Source organism: Myxine glutinosa, chromosome 4 (genome assembly GCF_964187855.1).
Source record: "Myxine glutinosa chromosome 4, kmMyxGlut1.1, whole genome shotgun sequence".
NCBI classification, from domain to species: Eukaryota; Metazoa; Chordata; class Myxini; order Myxiniformes; family Myxinidae; genus Myxine; species Myxine glutinosa.
In genome coordinates this window covers 181,591,679-181,611,990 of record NC_136264.1, presented here as the reverse complement: position 1 = coordinate 181,611,990, position 20,312 = coordinate 181,591,679, and the positions used below count along the sequence as shown (strand labels likewise).

General features: G+C 49.3%; 2 protein-coding genes across 2 annotated transcripts in view; one reads left to right on the top strand and one right to left on the bottom strand.

The window, feature by feature from the left end:
* LOC137425538 (protein deacetylase HDAC6) overlaps window positions 1-6,357 on the bottom strand; it is an 88,991-nt gene extending 82,634 nt beyond the window's left edge. Inside the window, exon 1 of the mRNA XM_078776771.1 lies at window positions 6,273-6,357. The gene's annotated coding sequence lies outside the window, so the exon portion shown is untranslated. The remainder of the gene's footprint in view (window positions 1-6,272) is intronic.
* On the top strand, window positions 3,559-4,980 carry LOC137426283 (uncharacterized). The gene is made up of 2 exons (XM_068114942.2): window positions 3,559-3,663; window positions 3,762-4,980. Exons 1-2 carry the CDS (start codon window positions 3,600-3,602, stop codon window positions 4,757-4,759), a joined length of 1,062 nt encoding a protein of 353 aa, XP_067971043.2. The 5' UTR covers window positions 3,559-3,599; the 3' UTR covers window positions 4,760-4,980.
* Window positions 6,358-20,312: the final 13,955 nt, after the last annotated feature.

The window sequence follows — 20,312 nt, the reverse complement described above, 5'->3', positions numbered from 1 at the left end:
TGGAGGCAGGAGGGTCCAGAATAAAGCAATATTGCACAACCATTTACTATACAATACAACACAATAAAAAAACATAATCCTCATATCCGCAACAATACTTTGTGGTATCTCGCTTCCAGGGCAACGCAGTCTTTCCCTCTGATGTGCAATAGGATGCCTTCGTCATTTTTGAGAGTAGCGGCTTCCAGCAATTTCCCTGAAAACATAGATCAAATGAATATCATAGTTTGTATTTTCCCTGATCATTCATTTCGGAATTCCAGTCTTCTGCCAATTTCTTTTAGAATATGTACTCACCTGCTGTTAACGTTTCAGCTTGCATCAAACTATCCTTTGTTGTTTTATGAGAGACTCTCACGTACCGGTCTGCCTTCTTACAAATAATGCACACTGCTGGTAGGACATGTTTGGGTGAATGCAGGTGACCTCACTCAATGTGACAATGTGACCTCATGTGACCTCAATTTTTTCCACGGACTCGGCCTGTGTACAGCAGACTGATGTTGCTGGCCTGTGTGCACTGAACCTGAACACTGAAGCGATCCCCCACTCTCCAAACTCTGCCGCAGCTGCCTCTTCAGACATTTTTTGGAACTCAGTTCTATCAGTCTCTTGTTGATGAAGCGTTGATAACATGTAGGGTGAAATCCTGCCTCTGCAGTTATGTTGGTGAACTCGACGTTGACCAGATGCTGGTGTCTGTTGGCAAGATTGTGACACTCACCGTCCAATGGCAGCCATGTCTGCAGGCATTCACGATATTTACTCCATCTAAGAGGCGTAAACGGCGAAGTTATGTCATTCACGACATGTTCAAAGTGCATGAAGCACTTTAAACGCGATTTTCCCGAGGCCATGACTAAACATTCAGCGTGACATGGGCGCCGCCATTTTGAATGCCATGTGACCCTAGCAAGTGTTCTGATAGGCCTAGATTCAAAATTAGTGCCTTCGATGCAAGACAAAGTAGTGCGACATAAACACATGGAAAACTTTCAAACTGGCAGGATCTGTTCGTTAAACTTTTTGTATGTGCTATAACTCGGCATGTACTCAGATTACCAGTGCATATTTTTTAGTCTCTCTGACCTTGGAACGGGATTGAACGATACACGGTGTCAGCTTGAGGCCTATAGGTCCCCCGTCGGTGAAGTGATGTGAGTTGACAAAGTGGAAGACGCAAGGAGGCCATCTTGGATTTTGAAATGGCGACCCAATTTACAATAGCTTTCTCCCTTATGCGTAGATACACCCACACACCAGATTAGAAGTTAGTAGTTCGTTTAATTTCCAAGATTTTTCGCTCACAAAGTTCAGACATATATATGGTGGTGGCCATCTTGGATTTTGACGTGGCAACCCAATTTTCAATAGCTTTCTTCCTTATGCCTAGATGCACCCACACACCAGATTAGAAGTTGGTACTTCGCTTATTTTTCAAGATATTCTGCTCACAAGGTTCAGACATACATGGCGGTGGCCATCTTGGATTTTGACGTGGCGACCAAATTTTCAATAGCGTTCTCCCATATGCGTAGATACACCCACACACCAGATTAGAAGTTAGTAGTTCGTTTATTTTTCAAGATATTTCGCTCACAATGTTCAGACATACATGGCGGCGGCCATCTTGGATTTTGACGTGGCGACCCAATTTTCAATAGCGTTCTCCCATATGCGTAGATACACCCACACACCAGATTAGAAGTTAGTAGTTCACTTATTTTTAGCCGTGTCGCAGACGCTGCTCATAGAGTGCCCTCTGCTGTTGTTGTTGTTCTTCTTCTTGTTCTTCTTCTTCTTGTTGTTGTTGTTCTTGCAGAGAAGACAAAACCTCAAAGCTCCACCCATTCTGGGAACCATAGCTCCACCCATTGTGGGAGAGGCTTCATATAAACAAATATCCACCATTTTATTAACTCGCATAGCTTTGAGGCCTGTTTTGTAGGCCCGTGGTGTCTTGCTCTCTCACACAGTTTTCTTTCAAATCAAATTCGATATATCATTTCATTTTTCACAGTCGCTAACATAGTTTTAGACTCGGTTGAAAAAAAACGTGAAGAAAATCCGATGAAAGTTGCCCTATATAGAACGAAATGAATTCTCAAAGGCCTGTAACTTCAAGTCCATTGAGATATTTTTTTTTAAATCGCGGCATGGTCAGTCATACACCGCCCGAAATAACAGACGGGAAAATGCCGAGATATATTAAAAATTCGTCCATTTGATGACAATCGTCACGATGAAATATTTCATTTATACGTCGTCACAATAATGTGGAGAGAGGAGCATAGCTTCGTTCACTGTCGCTACACACGAGAAATTGCCGAGATATATATTTTTACAATCACGGCATGGTCAGTCATACACCGCCTGAAATAACAGACGGGAAAATGCCGAGATATATTAAAAATTCGTCCATTTGATGACAATCGTCACGATGAAATATTTAATTTATACGTCGTCACAATAATGTGGAGAGAGCAGCATAGCTTCGTTCACGTGTCGCCACACACGGGAAATTGCCGAGATATATATTTTTTTAATCGCGGCATGGTCAGTCATACACCGCCTGAAATAACAGACGGGAAAATGCCGAGATATATTAAAAATTCGTCGCCACACACGGGAAATTGCCGAGATATATTTTCACTTTGCACAAAAATAACATCAAGTAATCGAATCAATAGGAATGTCCTGTGCCTATAACGTCGACGTTATAGGCACAGCTGCATCTAGGCATTGTGTAACATCGACGCGGCTTTTGTTTTAATTATAACTTTTTGTACTTGTTCAAGATATTCCACTCACAAGGTTCAGACATACATGGCGGTGGCCATCTTGGATTTTGACGTGGGTTGCACCCACACACCAAATTAGAATTCGGTGCTTCGCTTACGCACACACGCACGTATGCACGCCCGCACGCACGGACGCACACACGGACGGAGGGGAAAACCATAGCGATGTTTACCGTGACGTCACGTGACCGCACTCTTTGTTTTGGTTGGCAAAACACCAACCATGCTGGCCGTCTCTAAGTGGTGAAGTTTTACGATCATTGACGTGACACCATTTCATGGACAATGCCTGTGAGCTGCTGTGTTGTTAATTGCACAAATAGATTTGAAAAGAACTCGGGAATAAGTTTCCATAGAATTCCAGAGAAAGAACCCAAACGATCGGCTTGGATAAATGCCATTCGGAGAAAACAATGGAGCCCAACAGCGCACACTCGTGTTTGTAGTACACATTTCTTGTCAGGTTTGTGAAATTTACAGTTTTTTTTGTTATTAACTTTGTGTTGATTTTAGGAAGAAAAGAAGTTGCATGTCATTTTGTTTGTTTTGTTTGTTTAGTTTCTAACAGAGCTTCGTTGGCTTTCAGGTAAACCCAACGACATCTCCAATGACCCAGATTTCGTTCCTAATTTGTTGATGGGGTGCATGGAGAATGGAGAGCTGGAGCGTTCAGTGAAGAAGAAAAAAAGGCACTTACGTACTAAGCAGCGTGCTGAAACAAAAAACAAGGTGGGAGAAGAGAGGGAGAGAACAAGAACAGATCAGTTGCAAGGTGCTGAGATCCTCCTGGAACTATCCATGAGTATTGCAGCTGCCCCTTGTGAAGAGACCAGTCCTCCAATTGAAGAAATAAATGTGGACGGTTAGTACAATTATCATCAACCTTGAGTGTCAGCAACCCCTTCTGATTAATAATATTTGAATATTTCCATACGTTCCATTTATTGTTTGTGCAATCAGGTGATGACCAGCAGAAAGAACCTGACCGATGTGATGAGCTTCAGAAGGAGAACAAAATGCTATACAAGGAACTTGAGAGGCTCCAAGAGGAAAACAGAGAACTGAAGCTTAAACTGCAACAAGCACAATTCAATGAACAATTTCTTGTCATTGGCAATTCGGAGTTCAAAACAAATTTTTTCACAGGGTTCCCAAATTTTGGAGTATTTTCGTGGGCTCTTGCTCTTTGTGCACCTGTGCTACCCACGTCCAAAGTCTTGTCACAACCATGCATTTTTCTCATGATATTGATGAAGCTTAGACTTGGTCTACTCAATCAATATTTGGCTTTTAGGTTTAATGTATCTACTTCGTTGGTGTCTAAATTGATTAATGATGGGTTGCCAGAAATAGCCCAAAAGTTATGCTTCCTAGTCAGATGGCCTGAAAAGGATGATGTTATTCGGACACTCCCCTCTGTATTTAAACCATCATATTCGAAATGTAGAGTGATAATCGATTGTACCGAGATCTTTTGTGAGAGGGCTCGTAATCTGACAATGCGGGCACATACTTGGTCAAACTACAAGCATCACAATACTCTGAAAATATTAGTTGGCATAAATCCAGCTGGGGGTGTATCATTTGTATCGAAAGCATTTGGAGGGAGGGTGTCAGACAAAATGATAACTCAAATGTCAGGGTTTTTGGATCTAATTGAATATGACGACCAAGTCTTAGCTGACAGAGGTTTTCTTATCGAAGAAGAACTGGCAATAAGAGGTGCTCATCTAGCCATTCCAAGTTTTACCAGGGGCAAAAGGCAGCTCACAATGAAGGAGGTGGAAATGTCTCGAAGTTTGGCTAGAGTGAGGATACACATCGAACGCATGATGGAGAGGTTGAAAAATTTTAAACTAATTGCAAATATTGTACCCCTGTCTCTTGTGCCACACATTGATAACATGGTTATGATAGCAGCAGCGATGACCAATTTGCACTCCAGATTAGTCAGATAGATGCCCAGATTAGTCAGATATCACACTGTTATTTGTTGACTGGTCACAAAACAAGATTATTCAGCCTCTTCTCATGTTTGTACAAAATTGTATTCATCTATGAATGGTATGTTTTTTATTTCAGTGACAGACTGTTTGCTTTGTTGCATGACCTTGTATTCACTTGTGTATCAGTGAACCTTTTTGGTATTTTTTTTAAATAAAAAATTATTTTATATTGAACAAAATATGTTGCTTTGTTATTGCACGGAAGCTCATATGACAAACTTGAGATCGACAAACGGAACTTTAATAAATACAAAACTGGTAAACATGTACGTGCACAATAATCAAATGCAATATAGCGGTTCCTCTGTGCTTTGAATTGCCTCGTTCTAATCTTCCTTCTCTTCCAAGCTCCGTGTTAGGCATTCAGGAAGCAGTTCACACAAAAAGAATGATTGGCATTTTTCCACAACAGAATTCACATACAGTGCATTGAAAGGAATATTTTGCACAACATGTAATGACTTGCTTGTGAAAACGCACAAATCTGCAACTTGCAATTCATTGACTAACATCTGGAGTTGCACCTGTGTGTAATAAGGATGGGACTCTTTGAGAGTGCCATCAACATCTAGACAGAACTGTTGATCATTTCTTGCGGCCTCAAGCGTAGAGACATCTCTGTGTTTGTAAGGGCATTTTATTTCAAGCACCCTTGGTTGGCAGCAATCACATGTCACAATCCCATCCGCAGACGCTCCAATATATGGCCGGTCCTTATCCAGAACCAGCCCAGAGAGTCGGCAACTAATGTTCTTGTGCTGAGCCCCTGACTTTGTGCAGACATAAGCGTCCCTCGCTTTTGACTCGTTGGCTAATCACCATTTTATAGCAGGCACTTTCTCTAGATTTCTCGAATCATAGCCCATGATTCTTTTCACAAGCAGACCAGGTACAGTCAGTCGTTGACTTCCTTGTGAAAACTTCATGTGCAATACTCGCAGTAATGCGACCCCTCCTCTGCTCCGACCAGAGAGGACACACAGCCTGACCCCTGGTAACTTTCTCCAGTTGTGCAATCTGGTCACAGGTTATTGAGGTCAACCTGCAATATAGCTGGTGACACTCTGCCTGGAGATCAGACTGTGACCAAGTGGAATACTCCTCCCTGTACAGTGAGGTTAGGGGCTCAGGTAGATACATCTTGTCTTCCTCTTCAGTATCGGAGTCTGTCTCTTCAGCGTCCAGTTTTGGAATGAGGCTAAAAAATGCTGCATTTGGACAGACAGCTTTAAGATCTTTTAGCATATCCAAATCAGGGAGTGTTTGTCTGGGCTGGCATACAACAGTTTTGACTTCTTTCTGGCGGTTACGTTTGAGCAAATCCTTGCAGTCGACCACAGACTTGGGGTTCAACTGAAAAAATATGTACAAACAAATAGTACGAGGGTCAAACAAACTGTGATCAAAATACAACAACATAAAATAATCTCTGAAACACGAATGTTTTTAAATATTGGACAGGTACCGTTTCTCTGAATGTCTTGTTCCACTGACATGCTTCACTTATGCAAGACGACTGTGTTAATCCCAGCTTCACCGCGGCTTCTATTTTGAAAAGCACTGCAGCGACGTGGCTGCAAACGTTTCCCAACCTGGAGTGGGCACACAATAAAAACATCATTCTTTTTTTTTTTTTTTTTCTTCTTTTTTTTTTTTGGATACTGAATCGAGCCTCGTGAAAGAGCTAACATTTACTTCACAAACAAATCAACCAGACAAACAAAATATATAAAAAGAGGGAGCGGAAAACAAGATGGGGAGAGAAGGGGAAGCACACAAACACAACATTTGAGAGCAGGGAGATGTGTGGAAGGGAGAGGGCTTGGGGGGAGGAGGCATGGGAATGGGGGGGGGGGGGGGGAGGGAGAAGTATAAAACACAAGGACACCAAGGACTTCCAGGACAGAAGTTGGTGTTTCAAAAAAGTGGAATTGGGGTGAAATTAGTGGGGGTAGAAAAGATCAAGGTTTTGGATGGGGGAAGATAAGAGATGGTGGTGAACAGCTGTTTTAAAGACCTGGAGGGTGGAGTGGAATTGAAGAGAGTGAGGGAGTTTGTTCCAGAGGCGGGAGAAAAGAGGAATGAAGGAGTGAAGGTGAGCAGAGAGTCTTGATTTTGGCAATTTGACCATAAGAGGGTTGCAGGCAGATCTTGTGCGACCTGTAGGAATATTTGCGGGACAGAGCCCAGAGAGAGCTGGGGGGGGCAAGGCCAGAGAGGAGTCGGTAGAAGACGGAAAGACCACCAACCTGCCTGCGGTGAGTGAGTGAGAGGCCCTTGGAGTTAGCTTCATCGCGGGAGATTCCAATGATTCTGAATGCTTTGGTTTCAACAGCGTGAAGACGAGCTAGGTGTGAGGCAGGAGCACCAGCCCAGAGGGGAGAGCAGTATTCCATTGAGCTGCGGATGAAAGCCTTGTATGTGGTGAGGAGCTCAGGTGTGCCAAGGAAGGACTTCGCACAACGGAGGATGCCCAGTCAGCGACTGGCTTTGGAGGCCAGATTTGAAATGTGGTTTTCCCAGGAAAGATCATGGCAGATAGTGAGACCCAAAAGCTTGAGTGACAGAACTTCTTGGAGAGGATTATTCAGAAAGTGGATGGGAGGGTTGTCCAGTCGGTCTTTTCAGAGAGACATCGTAAGAGTGTGAGATTTGTCAGGATTGAAAGACATGTTCCACTTGTTTGCCCAGTCTGTGATTTTGTCCAGGTCTGCAGAGAGTGAGGAGGCTGCAGACTGCCGATCTGAGGGATGAAGAATGGAGCGACAGAGAGTAGAGTCATCAGCAAAGAGATGCAGAGGATTTTCAAGAGAGTCAGAGAGATCATTGATGAAGACCAGAAAAAGCACAGGGCCCAGAACACTGCCTTGTGGAACTCCAGCCTGAACAGGAAGAGGAGATGAGAGAAACCCATTCAGGGCCACACGTTGACTACGACTAGAGAGGAAGTCCGCCAGCCATGCGTGGAGATTTCCATGGATACCAAAAGAGGAGCGTTTGGTGAGCAGAGCGGGGTGCCAGACCGTATCGAAGGCACGTGATATGTCAAGGGAGACTGCTCTAATTTCCTGTTTGGCATTGAGGACCTCCATCCATTGTTGAGAAAGCAGAAGCAGCATGTCCAGAGTAGAGTATCCAGGTCTGAAACCAAATTGATGATCAGAGATCAAGCCATTGGAGAAGAGGAAAGATTTCATATCTGAAGCAATGATGGATTCCATGACTTTGCTGATAATTGGGAGAAGGCTGATTGGTCTGTAGTTGCTGGGATCTGTTTTTGCACCTTTTTTGTGCAAAGCGGTGATGTTGGCAGATTTCCAAGCAGATGGAAGATGACCTTGAGCAAAAGAGAGGGTGAAGAGAACAGAGAGAGGGAGTGAAAGAGCGGAAGAACAGGATTTTAGGACCCGTGGGCTGATGCCGTCAGGTCCAGTTGCAGAATCCGAGTCGAGGGTTGACAGAAACTTTTCGACCTTGTCAGGAGGAAAGGACACAGAGTCCAGGAGCAGCTGGGTACGACTGGGTACGGTGGGTACAGAGAGGGATATGTTTGGGACACAAGATTTAGAGGCAAACACAGAGTTGAGGAATTCAGCTTTTTCACGTGCGGAGTCAGCCGTGTGGCCATTTGAGGTGAGGGAGGGGATGGAGGGGGAACAAACACCAGAAACAGATTTGACCAGACGCCACCAGGATTTGCAAGAGGGAGACAGATAAGAGCGTTCGGTCCTGAGAACGGAGAGATATTGTTTCCTGGCTCTCCTGAGGGTGGACACACACTTGTTTCGGGCTTTGTGAAAGGAAATGAGATTTCCTTCCGTTGGATTTGCTTTCCAGGAGACGAAAGCAAGTTGTTTCTGGGCAATAGCCTCACCACAAGATTCTGTGTACCATGGACGGGAGGAAGGGTATGACAACAGAAGACGAGATGGGATAAATCTGTGCATGAGAGAGAGCAGTTTGTTTTGGAAGAATTCCCAGGAAGAATTTATGTCAGAGGCAGTAGAGATGGGAGACCAGTCCAGATGATTGATGGCTGCTTGAAGACCGTGCCAGTTGGCCTGAGTGAAATGCCAGACTCGTCGACGCTGAGGAGGCTCTCTGAGAATGGTCAGAGAGATGTCCACTTTAACAAGCACATGATCAGAAGAGCCGATTGGAGCAGAAGAAGAGCAGCAGACATTTTCAGGGAAGTTAGTCATAACCAAGTCCAGAAGAGAAGATGCTCCGTTGACTGAAATCCGGTCGGGAAATTGACAGATTGTGTCAGTCCCAGTGAGTCACAGCAGTCCTTTGCTGAAGAGCCATGGCTGGTGAGAGAGGTACCCACACCCAGCCAACTGGCATGGTGACAGTTGAAATCACCACATATGAGGAAGAGAGAGTTGGGATGGGTAGATAGAAGTTGGTCCATATTCTCAGACAGTGAGATGTAGATGGAGTCATCACTGTTTGGTGGACGGTACAACACACATATGAACAAAAGGTGGGAGCGAACGGGAAGCCGTAGCCAAAGGTATTCCTGGGGGTGAGGTGGAGAGAGGGCAGTGCAGGGCGAGTGAGGAAGAGAGTTTTTTTATAAAGATAGCAACCCCACCTCCAGGACGAGGCTCAGGTCTATCATACCGGAGGAGGGAGTAACCTGGGAGAGATACCAAGGAATCAGAGACATCATGAAGGAGGAAAGTTTCTGTTAAGCAGATCACGTCTGGCTTGTCAGAAGCAACCTGTATGGAGAGATCAGACAAGTTTGAGCGAAGGCCCCGGATGTTTGAGGTCCATACTGTTAAGGAAGAGGAAGGGGGAGCATCGGATACAGAACAGGGGGGGGGGGGGGAGCGGTAGGGTAAGATGTGGAAGAGGAGGAAGAGGTAGGGAGAGCTGTTGAAGGTGTGTCGGAGATTACAGAATAGCTTGGAGAAAGGGAAGAATGGGGCAGACAAAAGGTTTGATGGTGATTGGGAGAGGCGGAGTGAGGTGTTATTTGACGAGGGGGAAGAGCGAGGCAGAAGGTTGAGGGAGATGAAGGTGAAAGTTGGAAGGGGGAAGAAGTGGGGAGGACGCTTTGAGGAGGAGGGGTGAGAGGGGAGTCTAGGAGGGGAGGAGCGAGGGAGAGTCTCGGAGGGGAGGGGTGTGGGGGGAGATTTGAAAGGAATGGGTGATTGGGAAGATTTGGAGGGGAGGGGCAAGGGGGAAGATTTGAAAGAGATGGGTGATGGGGATGATTTGGAGGGGAGGGGCAAGGGGGTAGATTTAGAGGGGAGGGGTGATGGGAAATGGGATTTTGGGGTGATGGGATTTTGAAAAGTGTACGATTAATGGGAAACGAACATTTATTGCAAAATGAGTTTCTTGAGACATTCGAGTCAAAAATACGTTTGAGGACGCTAGAGGGAGGATGGAGTTCTGGAGAGTTTAGGGAATGAATGAAAGATGCACTATAAGAGATGGAATTTTTTTTTGGAATGAATAGATTTGGTGAGCAAGTCGAAAGCATCCTTTTATAGAAGAAGAAGAAAAAGGTGTTATCGAATATGACAGAATACAGGTCTTCAGGGGTCAGATGAGACATTTTTTAAAAACGTGATCACGTGATCACAAACAACGTGGTCGAAGAACGAACAAACAAATAAGAACGAATAAACGAATAAGAACAGAAGATGTTTTTTTTTTTTGTTTTTTTTTTGAGATTTTAAAACAAGGAAGTATGGGATGAAAAGACCGTGAAAAACAGAGACCGGAAGGTAATTGCAGCGCGATCGGAGAACCGCTGAGACAAAAACAAAGCCTCAAGCCAAGGTCGGACACGGTAGCCTAGTACTACACTTAGGCCTCAGTATACGCGATACGAAAGACCGACGATTCTGTACACAGGTATGAAAAACCAACGCCAAGAATACTATTAAAGACACCCCAATAGGTACATACACCGAGAGAAAGATACAGTTTCGACAAAAACACAATTGTGAAAAGTTACTTAACTTCGAAAGCGAGCGCGCATGGACAGCTTTGAAGAGACGAGACCTCCAATCTTGCGCATCTTGCGCAAGTTTAATTGTTTAATCAAAACTCATAAATATTGCACAATGTATGTAATTGACAAACTTCAAAAGGCAATATTTATCACTCACCCAGCCATACATGTGCAATGTGCACAGTAGACAGAAGCTTCCTTCTTCCCCACACACACCCTCATGAAGGCCTCATGAAGTTTGTTGTTGAGATGCTGTGATGGTATGACTTTGCCTTTGATAAAGCAGAATGGTACATCATTCCCGATCGCATGATACCACAGTGGCTTCACATGACCACTTACAAAAAAAATTGTATGCCTCTAGTGACCTGAATGCCTTCCGTGACTCCCTTGTGTAGATACCCGGTGTGTCGATCAAGTACGTGTACACATCGCCGTAGTTCAAATCTGACCAGCAAGATGGATTGTTTTGCCATCCTTTCAATGCAAATGGATCCGGAAGAATATCCTCACCATTCCTATAACTCAACATCGATTTGTACCGAGATTTTGCAACAGTGTCAAGACTATTAAAATACTCCGAAACGATCACATGTGTGTCGAGCGACGCCATTGTGCAAAACGAAAACACTGCGCTTTTGCCAACCAGGCTGCTGCGCATGCGCGGATATGGTGGGTTTGTTTATAAACAGTGAAGTCCCCCTTTCGCTCCGCGGTGCGATGGGGGACAAAAAGGAACTTTTATCAGCAATGTCGTCTATCCTGAAGTTCTAAGCTGAAGAAGAGGTACAAAATCATTCAATTTTTTCCCCTAAAGAAAAGCGTACAGTTGATATCACGATTTGAAACACGATGGAATAATATTAATATTTACCGATATGAACAGTGATGTGGCTTTTATTGAAATTCTACAAATACTGTTTAGATGTGATTTGATGATTTGCGTGTGATATTTAATGGATGTTTATATGAATCGTTAAAAAAAAAAAAAGCCTTTAATTTCTGATATTTTGCCTTTTCATTTGGGCCTCCCAATTGAAGCCCCGCCCATAGGGCGGGTTCCGTTGCTAGTTCTACAAATACTGTTTAGATTTTGATGACAATTATGAACCTGCCGCGAATGCCGTGATGGTTTCTACTTTCTAAACGTGAATTCGCGGATCGCCATATGCAGATTCGCCATTGACTGGGTATGGAACAAATGTACCCGTTTGCAACGGGTACGTTTTCATGGAAGTCCTTCACGAACTTGCTGTCCATGTCTGACGTGCGACTGAAGGTGCTAGAGGAATGTGGAATTTATTGGTTTCATGCTTTAGCATTCGCCGTTTCTGCATTGTCTGTTTGCTTCTGGCCTCCCCACCCGTCGTCCCACGGGTACCTCACTAGTGGGGTAAAATGTATGTTGTAATCTACTATAAATGGATGAGGTGTGTGTGTGTGTGTGTGTGTGTGTGTGTGTGTGTGTGTCATACTTTTTGTGTCAATTAATTACATATACCGTACTGTGGCGGACACAAAAGCCCACTGGCGTGGTGACATCATTCCACGCACCAAGTGGGCGGTGGCCACGCCCGAGGGGTAGGCGTGGCCTCATGATATACACCGGGCGACCAGCCCGGAGCATTTCAGTGTTACAGTGTAGTCTTACAATAAAGACGTTTATATGTTACCGCTTGTCCGCTTCCTCCTTGCTCACAAGCAGCGTGCGTAACGCCGCGCTTTACTGGTGACCCTCGACGTTGGATCTGCCGTAGCGATCCTTCCGAACACGACGCCATTGCAATGGCCAACGACAAGGCAATGGCGATTAAACTTCCCGAATTTTGGGAGGCCCAGGCCGAAGTCTGGTTCGTTCAAGCCGAAGCCCAATTTCAGCTTCGGTGCCTCACCAACGACGACCTGCGCTACTGCCATGTCATCGCCTCCCTCGGGCCCGGCACGGCCGCTCGAGTTGTGTCCGTCCTTCGCCACCCACCGGACGGCCACAAGTACGAGGCACTCAAGCGGCTACTCCTAGCCACGTTCGGCCTCACGGACGACGCACGGGCCGACCGCCTCCTGGATCTCCCCGAGCTCGGTGAGACGCGCCCGTCGGTCCGAATGGACCATATGCTGTCACTGTTGGGCGACGAAGCCCCCGGTTCGCTATTCCGGGCGCTTTTCCGGCGCCAACTTCCAGCGCAGGTTCGCCTCGCGTTGGCCGGGACCGAGCTAACGGAACCCCGAGCATTGGCCGCCAAGGCGGACAGGTACTTCGCCGCTTCGGACACGCGGGCGAGCGTCGGGGTGGCCGTCACGGCCCTCGACGCTGATGTTCAGCAGCATGTTCCACAGCATCAGCTTCTACAGCGCGCTGATGTTCAGCAGCATGCTGATACGCACCTCGTGAACGCCGCCACGCCCCGCCCACCGCCGCGGCGAAAACCGCCACCGCGGGGAAACCCGCCAACTCCACCGGCCTGGCGGAGCCAGCCGCGCTCCTCCAGCTCCACCACCTGGTGCTGGTTCCACGCCAAGTTCGGCCACGAAGCTCGGCGGTGTCATCCGCCGTGCTCCTTCAACGGGTCGGGAAACGCCCGGGCCGGCGCTCAATAGTGGCGATGAGCGCCGGCCGTTCGAGCAGCCTGCTGTTCATAACGGACACCTTCTCCGGGCGCCGTTACCTGTGCGACACGGGAGCGCAGGTGAGTGTCATTCCCGCCGGCACGTCAGACAAGCACGCCGCGGGTGGGGGCCCCGCGCTGCTTGCCGCGAACGGGACGCCCATCCGTACATACGGAAAACGCTGCCTCTCTCTGCGGTTTGGAGGGCAGTTTTTCCGATGGACGTTCGTCACCGCCGACGTGCCCATGGCACTGCTTGGCGCGGACTTCCTGTGCGCTAATGGGCTCCTGGTCGACGTCAAGCGCAGACGGCTTGTCCAGGCCGAGACGTTCAGCTCGCTCGCTTGTGCGTTGCCCAGCTCAACGAGCGGCTTGCCAAGCGGCTTGCCGAACGATTCGGTTCCGGCCACGTTGGTCTGTACGCTTCCGGCAGCGGACGCATTCACCCGCCTCCTCGCCGGCTTCCCGGCCCTCACGCGGCCCACCTTCTCGGCGGGGGCCGTCAAGCACGGGGTGGCCCATCACATCCCCACCGTCGGGCCACCGGTCTACGCCCGGGCACGCCGCCTCGAGCCGACGAAGCTGGCGGTGGCAAAAGCGGCGTTCGCTACCCTGGAGCGACTCGGCATCGTTCGGCGCTCAGAGAGCGCTTGGGCGTCGCCGCTGCACATCGTGCCGAAGCCCGGCGGGGGATGGCGACCGTGCGGGGACTATCGCCGTCTCAATGACGCCACGACTCCCGACCGCTACCCCGTCCCCCACATTCAGGACTTTTCCGCCCGTTTGGCGGGCAGGTCCTTCTTCTCGAAGGTGGACCTCATACGCGGCTACCATCAGGTCCCCGTCAGGCCGGAGGACGTCCCGAAGACGGCGGTCATCACGCCTTTCGGACTCTTCGAGTTCCTGCGCATGCCCTTCGGTCTGAAGAATGCGGCTCAGGCGTTCCAGCGACTGATGGACAGCGTCCTGCGCGACTTGGATTTTGTCTACGTCTACCTGGACGATATCCTCGTCGCCAGCGCGTCCCGCGAAGAGCACCTACGCCACCTCCGCACGCTCTTCGAACGCCTGGGCCAGCATGGCCTGATTGTGAACCCCGCAAAGTGCCGGTTCGGCGCCGCCACAATCGATTTTCTGGGGCACCGTGTCACCAGGCACGGAGCCGTCCCCCTGCCGGCCAAGGTGGAGGCGGTGAAGGGGTTTCCGCGCCCCCGCACGATCAGAGGGCTGCAAGAGTTCCTGGGCATGGTGAACTTTTACCATCGGTTCCTGCCCCGTATCGCCCAGCTCCTGCGCCCCCTGCACGAAGCTCTCCGAGGTAAGCCGGGCAAAGGCGACGTTACCTGGACCGAGCAGATGGACACGGCGTTCACGGGCGCGAAGCTCGCCTTGGCTAACGCCACCATGCTCGCGCACCCGGCGCCCGATGCACCGATCGCCCTCACCACCGATGCCTCGGACTACGCGGTGGGCGCGGTGCACGAGCAATGGGTGCATGGAGCTTGGCAACCGCTGGCGTTCTTTAGCCGGCAGCTTCGCCCGCCCGAACGCCGTTACAGTACCTTCGACCGCGAGTTGCTCGGACTTCACTTGGCGGTCAGGCACTTCCGCCATCTGCTCGAGGGCCGGGCGTTCACTGCCTTCGTCGACCACAAGCCGCTGATCTTTGCGATGGGCAAGGTCACCGAGCCGTGGTCGGCCCGGCAGCAGCGTCACCTCTCGGCCGTGTCCGAGTACACGACGGACATCCAGCACGTCGCGGGGAAGGACAACCCGGTGGCGGATTGCCTTTCCCGGGCCGTCGCCCACGCAGTCCACCTCGGCATCGACTATGCCCGGATGGCAGCGGACCAGGCCGCTGACCCCGACGTCCAGGCCTTGCGGACCGCCGTCACGGGCCTCCGCGTCACCGAGGTGCCGTTCGACGGCGCGGGCGTGGCCCTCTTGTGTGACGTCTCCCTCGGGCGTCCTCGCCCCATCGTGCCCGCGGGCTGGCAGCGCCAGGTGTTTGACGCCATCCACGGCCTGTCCCACCCGGGCGCGAGGGCCTCCCAAAGGCTGATCGCCGACAAGTTCGTCTGGCATGGCCTCCGGAAGGCCGTCCGCGGCTGGGCCAGGACGTGCCTCGTGTGCCAGCGCGCCAAGGTGCACCGGCACACCCAGGCCCCGTTGGCCCCGTTCACGGTGCCGGAACGCCGGTTTGACCACGTCCACGTGGACCTGGTGGGACCTCTGCCCCCCTCGCGGGGTTTCACCTACGTCCTCACCATGGTGGACCGCACCACCCGGTGGCCGGAGGCCGTGCCCTTGGCGTCGACAACGGCGGCCGATGTCGCGCAGGCTTTCATCGCCACCTGGGTCGCCCGGTTCGGCACCCCCTCAGACATCTCATCCGACCGCGGCCCCCAGTTCACCTCGGAGCTCTGGGGGGCGGTTGCGCAGGGGCTCGGGGTCCGGCTGCACCGAACCACGGCCTACCACCCCCAGGCTAACGGCCTGTGTGAGCGATTTCACCGCTCATTGAAGGCCGCGCTCCGGGCCACCCTCCGCGACGGCGGCTGAGTCGTCAGGCTCCCCTGGGTCCTGCTGGGCCTCCGGATGGCGCCCAAGGAGGACCTGCGCGCATCCGCGGCGGAGTTGGTCTTCGGGCAACCGCTGCGGGTGCCGGGCGAGTTCCTCCCCGACTCCACAGCACCATGGTCCGCGGCACAGCAGCGCTCCGCTCTGCAAGAGACCGCCCAGAGGTTCGCCCCGGTGCCAACGGCATGCCACGGGCACCCACCGACGCACGTCGCCCCGGAGCTTCGCACGGCGGAGCACGTCTTCGTCCGCCACGATGCCCATCGGACACCACTGCGGCCCCCGTACGACGGGCCTTTCCACGTGCTGGAGACCGGGGCGAAGCACTTCACCCTGGACATCGGCGGTACTCCTGACCGCGTTTCGGTAGACCGCCTCAAGCCGGCCCACCTCGATGTGGACCATCCACCGCCAGTGGCCCGACCCCCACGTCGGGGCCGCCCTCCTGCGGGCGGACCCCCGGCACCGCCCAGCCCCGCCGCCCCCCGGTCCTGCACCCATCCCAGGGGCAGCCAGGGGCATCCCACCTGGCATCCCTGCACCCCGGACGCCGCCGATCGCCAGGGGGCGCTTCAGCCGGGTCATTCGTCTGCCCCGCAAACTGGCCCTCCAGGTGCGCGGGAATTCTGGGGGGGCGCGTGTGGCGGACACAAAAGCCCACTGGCGTGGTGACATCATTCCACGCACCAAGTGGGCGGTGGCCACGCCCGAAGGGTAGGCGTGGCCTCATGATATACACCGGGCGACCAGCCCGGAGCATTTCAGTGTTACAGTGTAGTCTTACAATAAAGACGTTTATATGTTACCGCTTGTCCGCTTCCTCCTTGCTCACAAGCAGCGCGCGTAACGCCGCGCTTTAGTACGTCTATTAATTAATTACGTGTTACGTACTATTGAAATGTACCTTTTAACTCTTTAGTCTGCTGAGACCCCTTCGAAGTTTTAAGACCCTTTAAGACCCCTAAGATCCTTAAGAGCCCAAAGACCCCTAAAAACCCAGAGGACATAAAAGTCTCCGAGGACCCAAAAGTTCCAGAGGACCCAAAAGACCCCAAAGTTCCAGAGGACCCAAAAGACCCCAAAGTCCTTGAGGAACCAAAAGTTTCAAAGAACCTGAAAGACCCAAAAGTTCACAAAGACCCAAAAGTCTGTGAGGACCCAAAAGATCAAAAATTCACAAAAGTCCATGACGACCTAAAAGACCCAGATGACCCAAAAGTCCCTGAGGACCCAAGACCCAGATGACCCAGAATACCCCCAAAATACCCTTAAAGCAGTATGCTATCCCAAAGACCTAAAATACCCAAAAGACCCCAAAAGACCCCAACGACTCAAAATATCCAGATGACCCAAAAGACCCTGAAGACCCAAAAGATCCAGATGACCCAAAAGTCCCCGAGGAACCAAAGGACCCAAAAGTTCCCAAGGAACCAAAAGACCCAGAAGAGCCAAAAGTTCCCAAGGACCCAAAAGACCTTGAAGACCCAAAAGTCTGTGAGGACCCAAAATACCCAAAAGTTTCCAAGCACCCAAAAGACCGAAAATCCCCAGAAGTCCCCAAGGACCCAAAAGACCCAGTGGACCCAAACGTCCATGACAAACCAAAAGACACAGATGACCCAAAAGTCCCTGAGAACCCAAAATACCCACATGACCCAAAAGGTCCCGATGACCCAAAAGACACAGAGGACCAAAAGTACCCGTCCCTCGTCACTCCGAGTCCGGCAGGCAGGTATGCTGCAAGGCGGTGAAGACCAATGAAAATTTTGTCCAATGGACCAACGGGCCAACGGGTGGAGGTAAATCACGGTGCAACCAACGTTCAAACAGTACGTAATAAAGAGACTTAGGTAAAGGTTGTGTTTGCACAATATCAAATCCGTACCACCAATTGCGTAAGGGGGCGGGGGAATTATTTTTGTGTTTTTGAACCATTTTGTTCCCCCTCAAGAATACATTTCCGAAGAAAAATCGCTTTTGGCACAACATGTAACTGTCATGCATATTTATTAGGGGGAGGGTCTCCTACTACCATAATTATTACCATCCCGAGATCCTTCTGTGTGACTTTCTCCAAGACTGCCCCTTGCATCATCTACTCTCTATTTCTTTATTCTTACCCAACCCCAGCACCTTACATTTTGTTTATGTTAAACTGCATCTGCCAATCCTTTGGCCAATCTTTTAATGTACCTAGACATTCCTGAATCTGATCACCACCCTCTCTGCTATCTACCTTACCTCCAAACTTTGTGCCATCTGCAAATTTAGAAAGCTGACTGATAACCGTACTATTCAAATCATTGATGTAAATATATAATAACTACATTGGTATTCATAGTATAAATTACCCTGTGCTGTCGACTTGCTGCGAGATCATTCATTCATATGATAATTATATAATTTTAAAGTGATTCTTCACCATTGGGAGATAGGGCCAAAAACGATACATAGCAGGATATCTCAAAACGTTATGGATGGATTTGGACGAAACTTGTTGGACAGGTTGTGTGTGTGACAAGGAAGAAACGATTCAATTTTGGTGAAGATCCGGATCCGGATCTTCACCATTGAGTGATATGGCCAACCAGGCGGAGTGATATGGACAACCTCTCCACTGAGTGCCGTTAGGGTTGTTGCATAGATCACGCTCAATAAATTTCAAACTGAAATTTCAAAATTCAATAAATTCCAAAGTAGACTAAGCGTCTACTTGTCGAATTATGAGGTCAGAGTGAAAGCACCAATGGCATCATCGTTAACAACACTTATTCCCCATCTGGAGTTCTTTATAATGAGCCACGTTTAAAAAAAATTCCATGGAGCGGTTTTGGAGATATAGAGGTCCAAAGTTTTTCGGTTTTTCCAAGATGGCGCCCATAACACGTGCCCTATGACATCACAATTGTGATGGGAATTGGGAATTATATATGAGTAGACACATACTATGTTGAAAATTTTGTGTCAATCAGACCAACAGTTGCCGATAAAATGCATTTTAAAAGCGCAGACACGAAATACGCAGTCGATCACTTAACCTCGCTTTTCACTTCACAAGCACAGGGTAATAAAGGTGTGTGTGTGTGTGTGTGTGTGTGTGTGTGTGTGTGTGTGTGTGTGTGTGTGTATGTGTGTGTGTGTGTGACGTATGTATGCAAAACCATGAAACCTAGTGACCCAAACTTTGCATGCACACTAAGGGAACTCTAAAGGAGTGCATGAATGAAAACTGGGTGTTTGGATAAATATTAACACCCCTTTTGAAGAGAAATAAGTCACCTTAATGAAAGGCTTTGTCCCCTATCAGCCCAACATCTGCCATTTTGTTCTTAGCTGCCATTTTGATTCCGCCTATTCAAACGTGCCTTGCCTTGGAAACAGGATCTACTCTCACGGACTAATTAAAGTATATCATCGAAATCTGTGTTTGGGTTTGAGGATTGGATCTTGAGGAATAAACAAGAAATCTGGAGTGAAATCTGAACATCATACTAAAATATGCAGTTTGTTCTGTCTGTGTGTCGGACCGAAATACATTCGATCGTCACTTATCCAATCACAACCAAACTTGACATGGAGAGTAAGGGTTACACAATCACCATCAATCAAGAGATCCCTGCCTCCCCCTCCCTCCCACTCTTCCTCCCTCCTTCCTCTTCCCCCTCCCCCTCTTACCTCTTCCCCCTCCTCCTCTTACGTATTCCCCCTTCTTCCCTCCTCCCTCTCCTGCCCCTTTCCTCTTTCTCCCTCCGCCTCCTCTTTCTCCCTCCTCCTCCTCTTTCTCCCTCCCCCTCCTCTTTCTCCCTCCCCCTCCTCTTTCTCCCTCCCCCTCCTCTTTCTCCCTCCCCCTCCTATCTCCCTTCCCCCCCTCTTATTTCTCCCTTCCCCCTCCTCTTTCTCCCTTCCCCCTCCCCTCTCCCTTCCCCCTCCGCTCTCCCTTTCCCTCCGCTTCTTTCTCCCTCCTCCTCCCCTCTCCTCTCTTTCCCCTTCCTCTCTCCCCCCCGTTTTCTTATTCTCGTCAGTGTCGTCACAAAAGCGACTCTGTCTGTACATTTAATAGCACATTTTATTTTATAGTAATAGCACACAGTATCATGTATGATGTAGTGGCACAAATGTTAGTACATTTTATAGTAAATGTTATCATATATTTTATACCGTAGTTCTTTTGCGAGTACGGTACATTTTATATTTCTGAACGTCAAATTTATACTTTTGTAGCGACCCATGGGTCCCCCAAGCAAGACCAGCATCAGAATCTCCTTGCTCCAGCCGGTGACGTCACCGGCGGGGATCCACGGCGCCAGAGTGGCTGGTCACGTGACCACCAAAGCGTGCCGCGCGT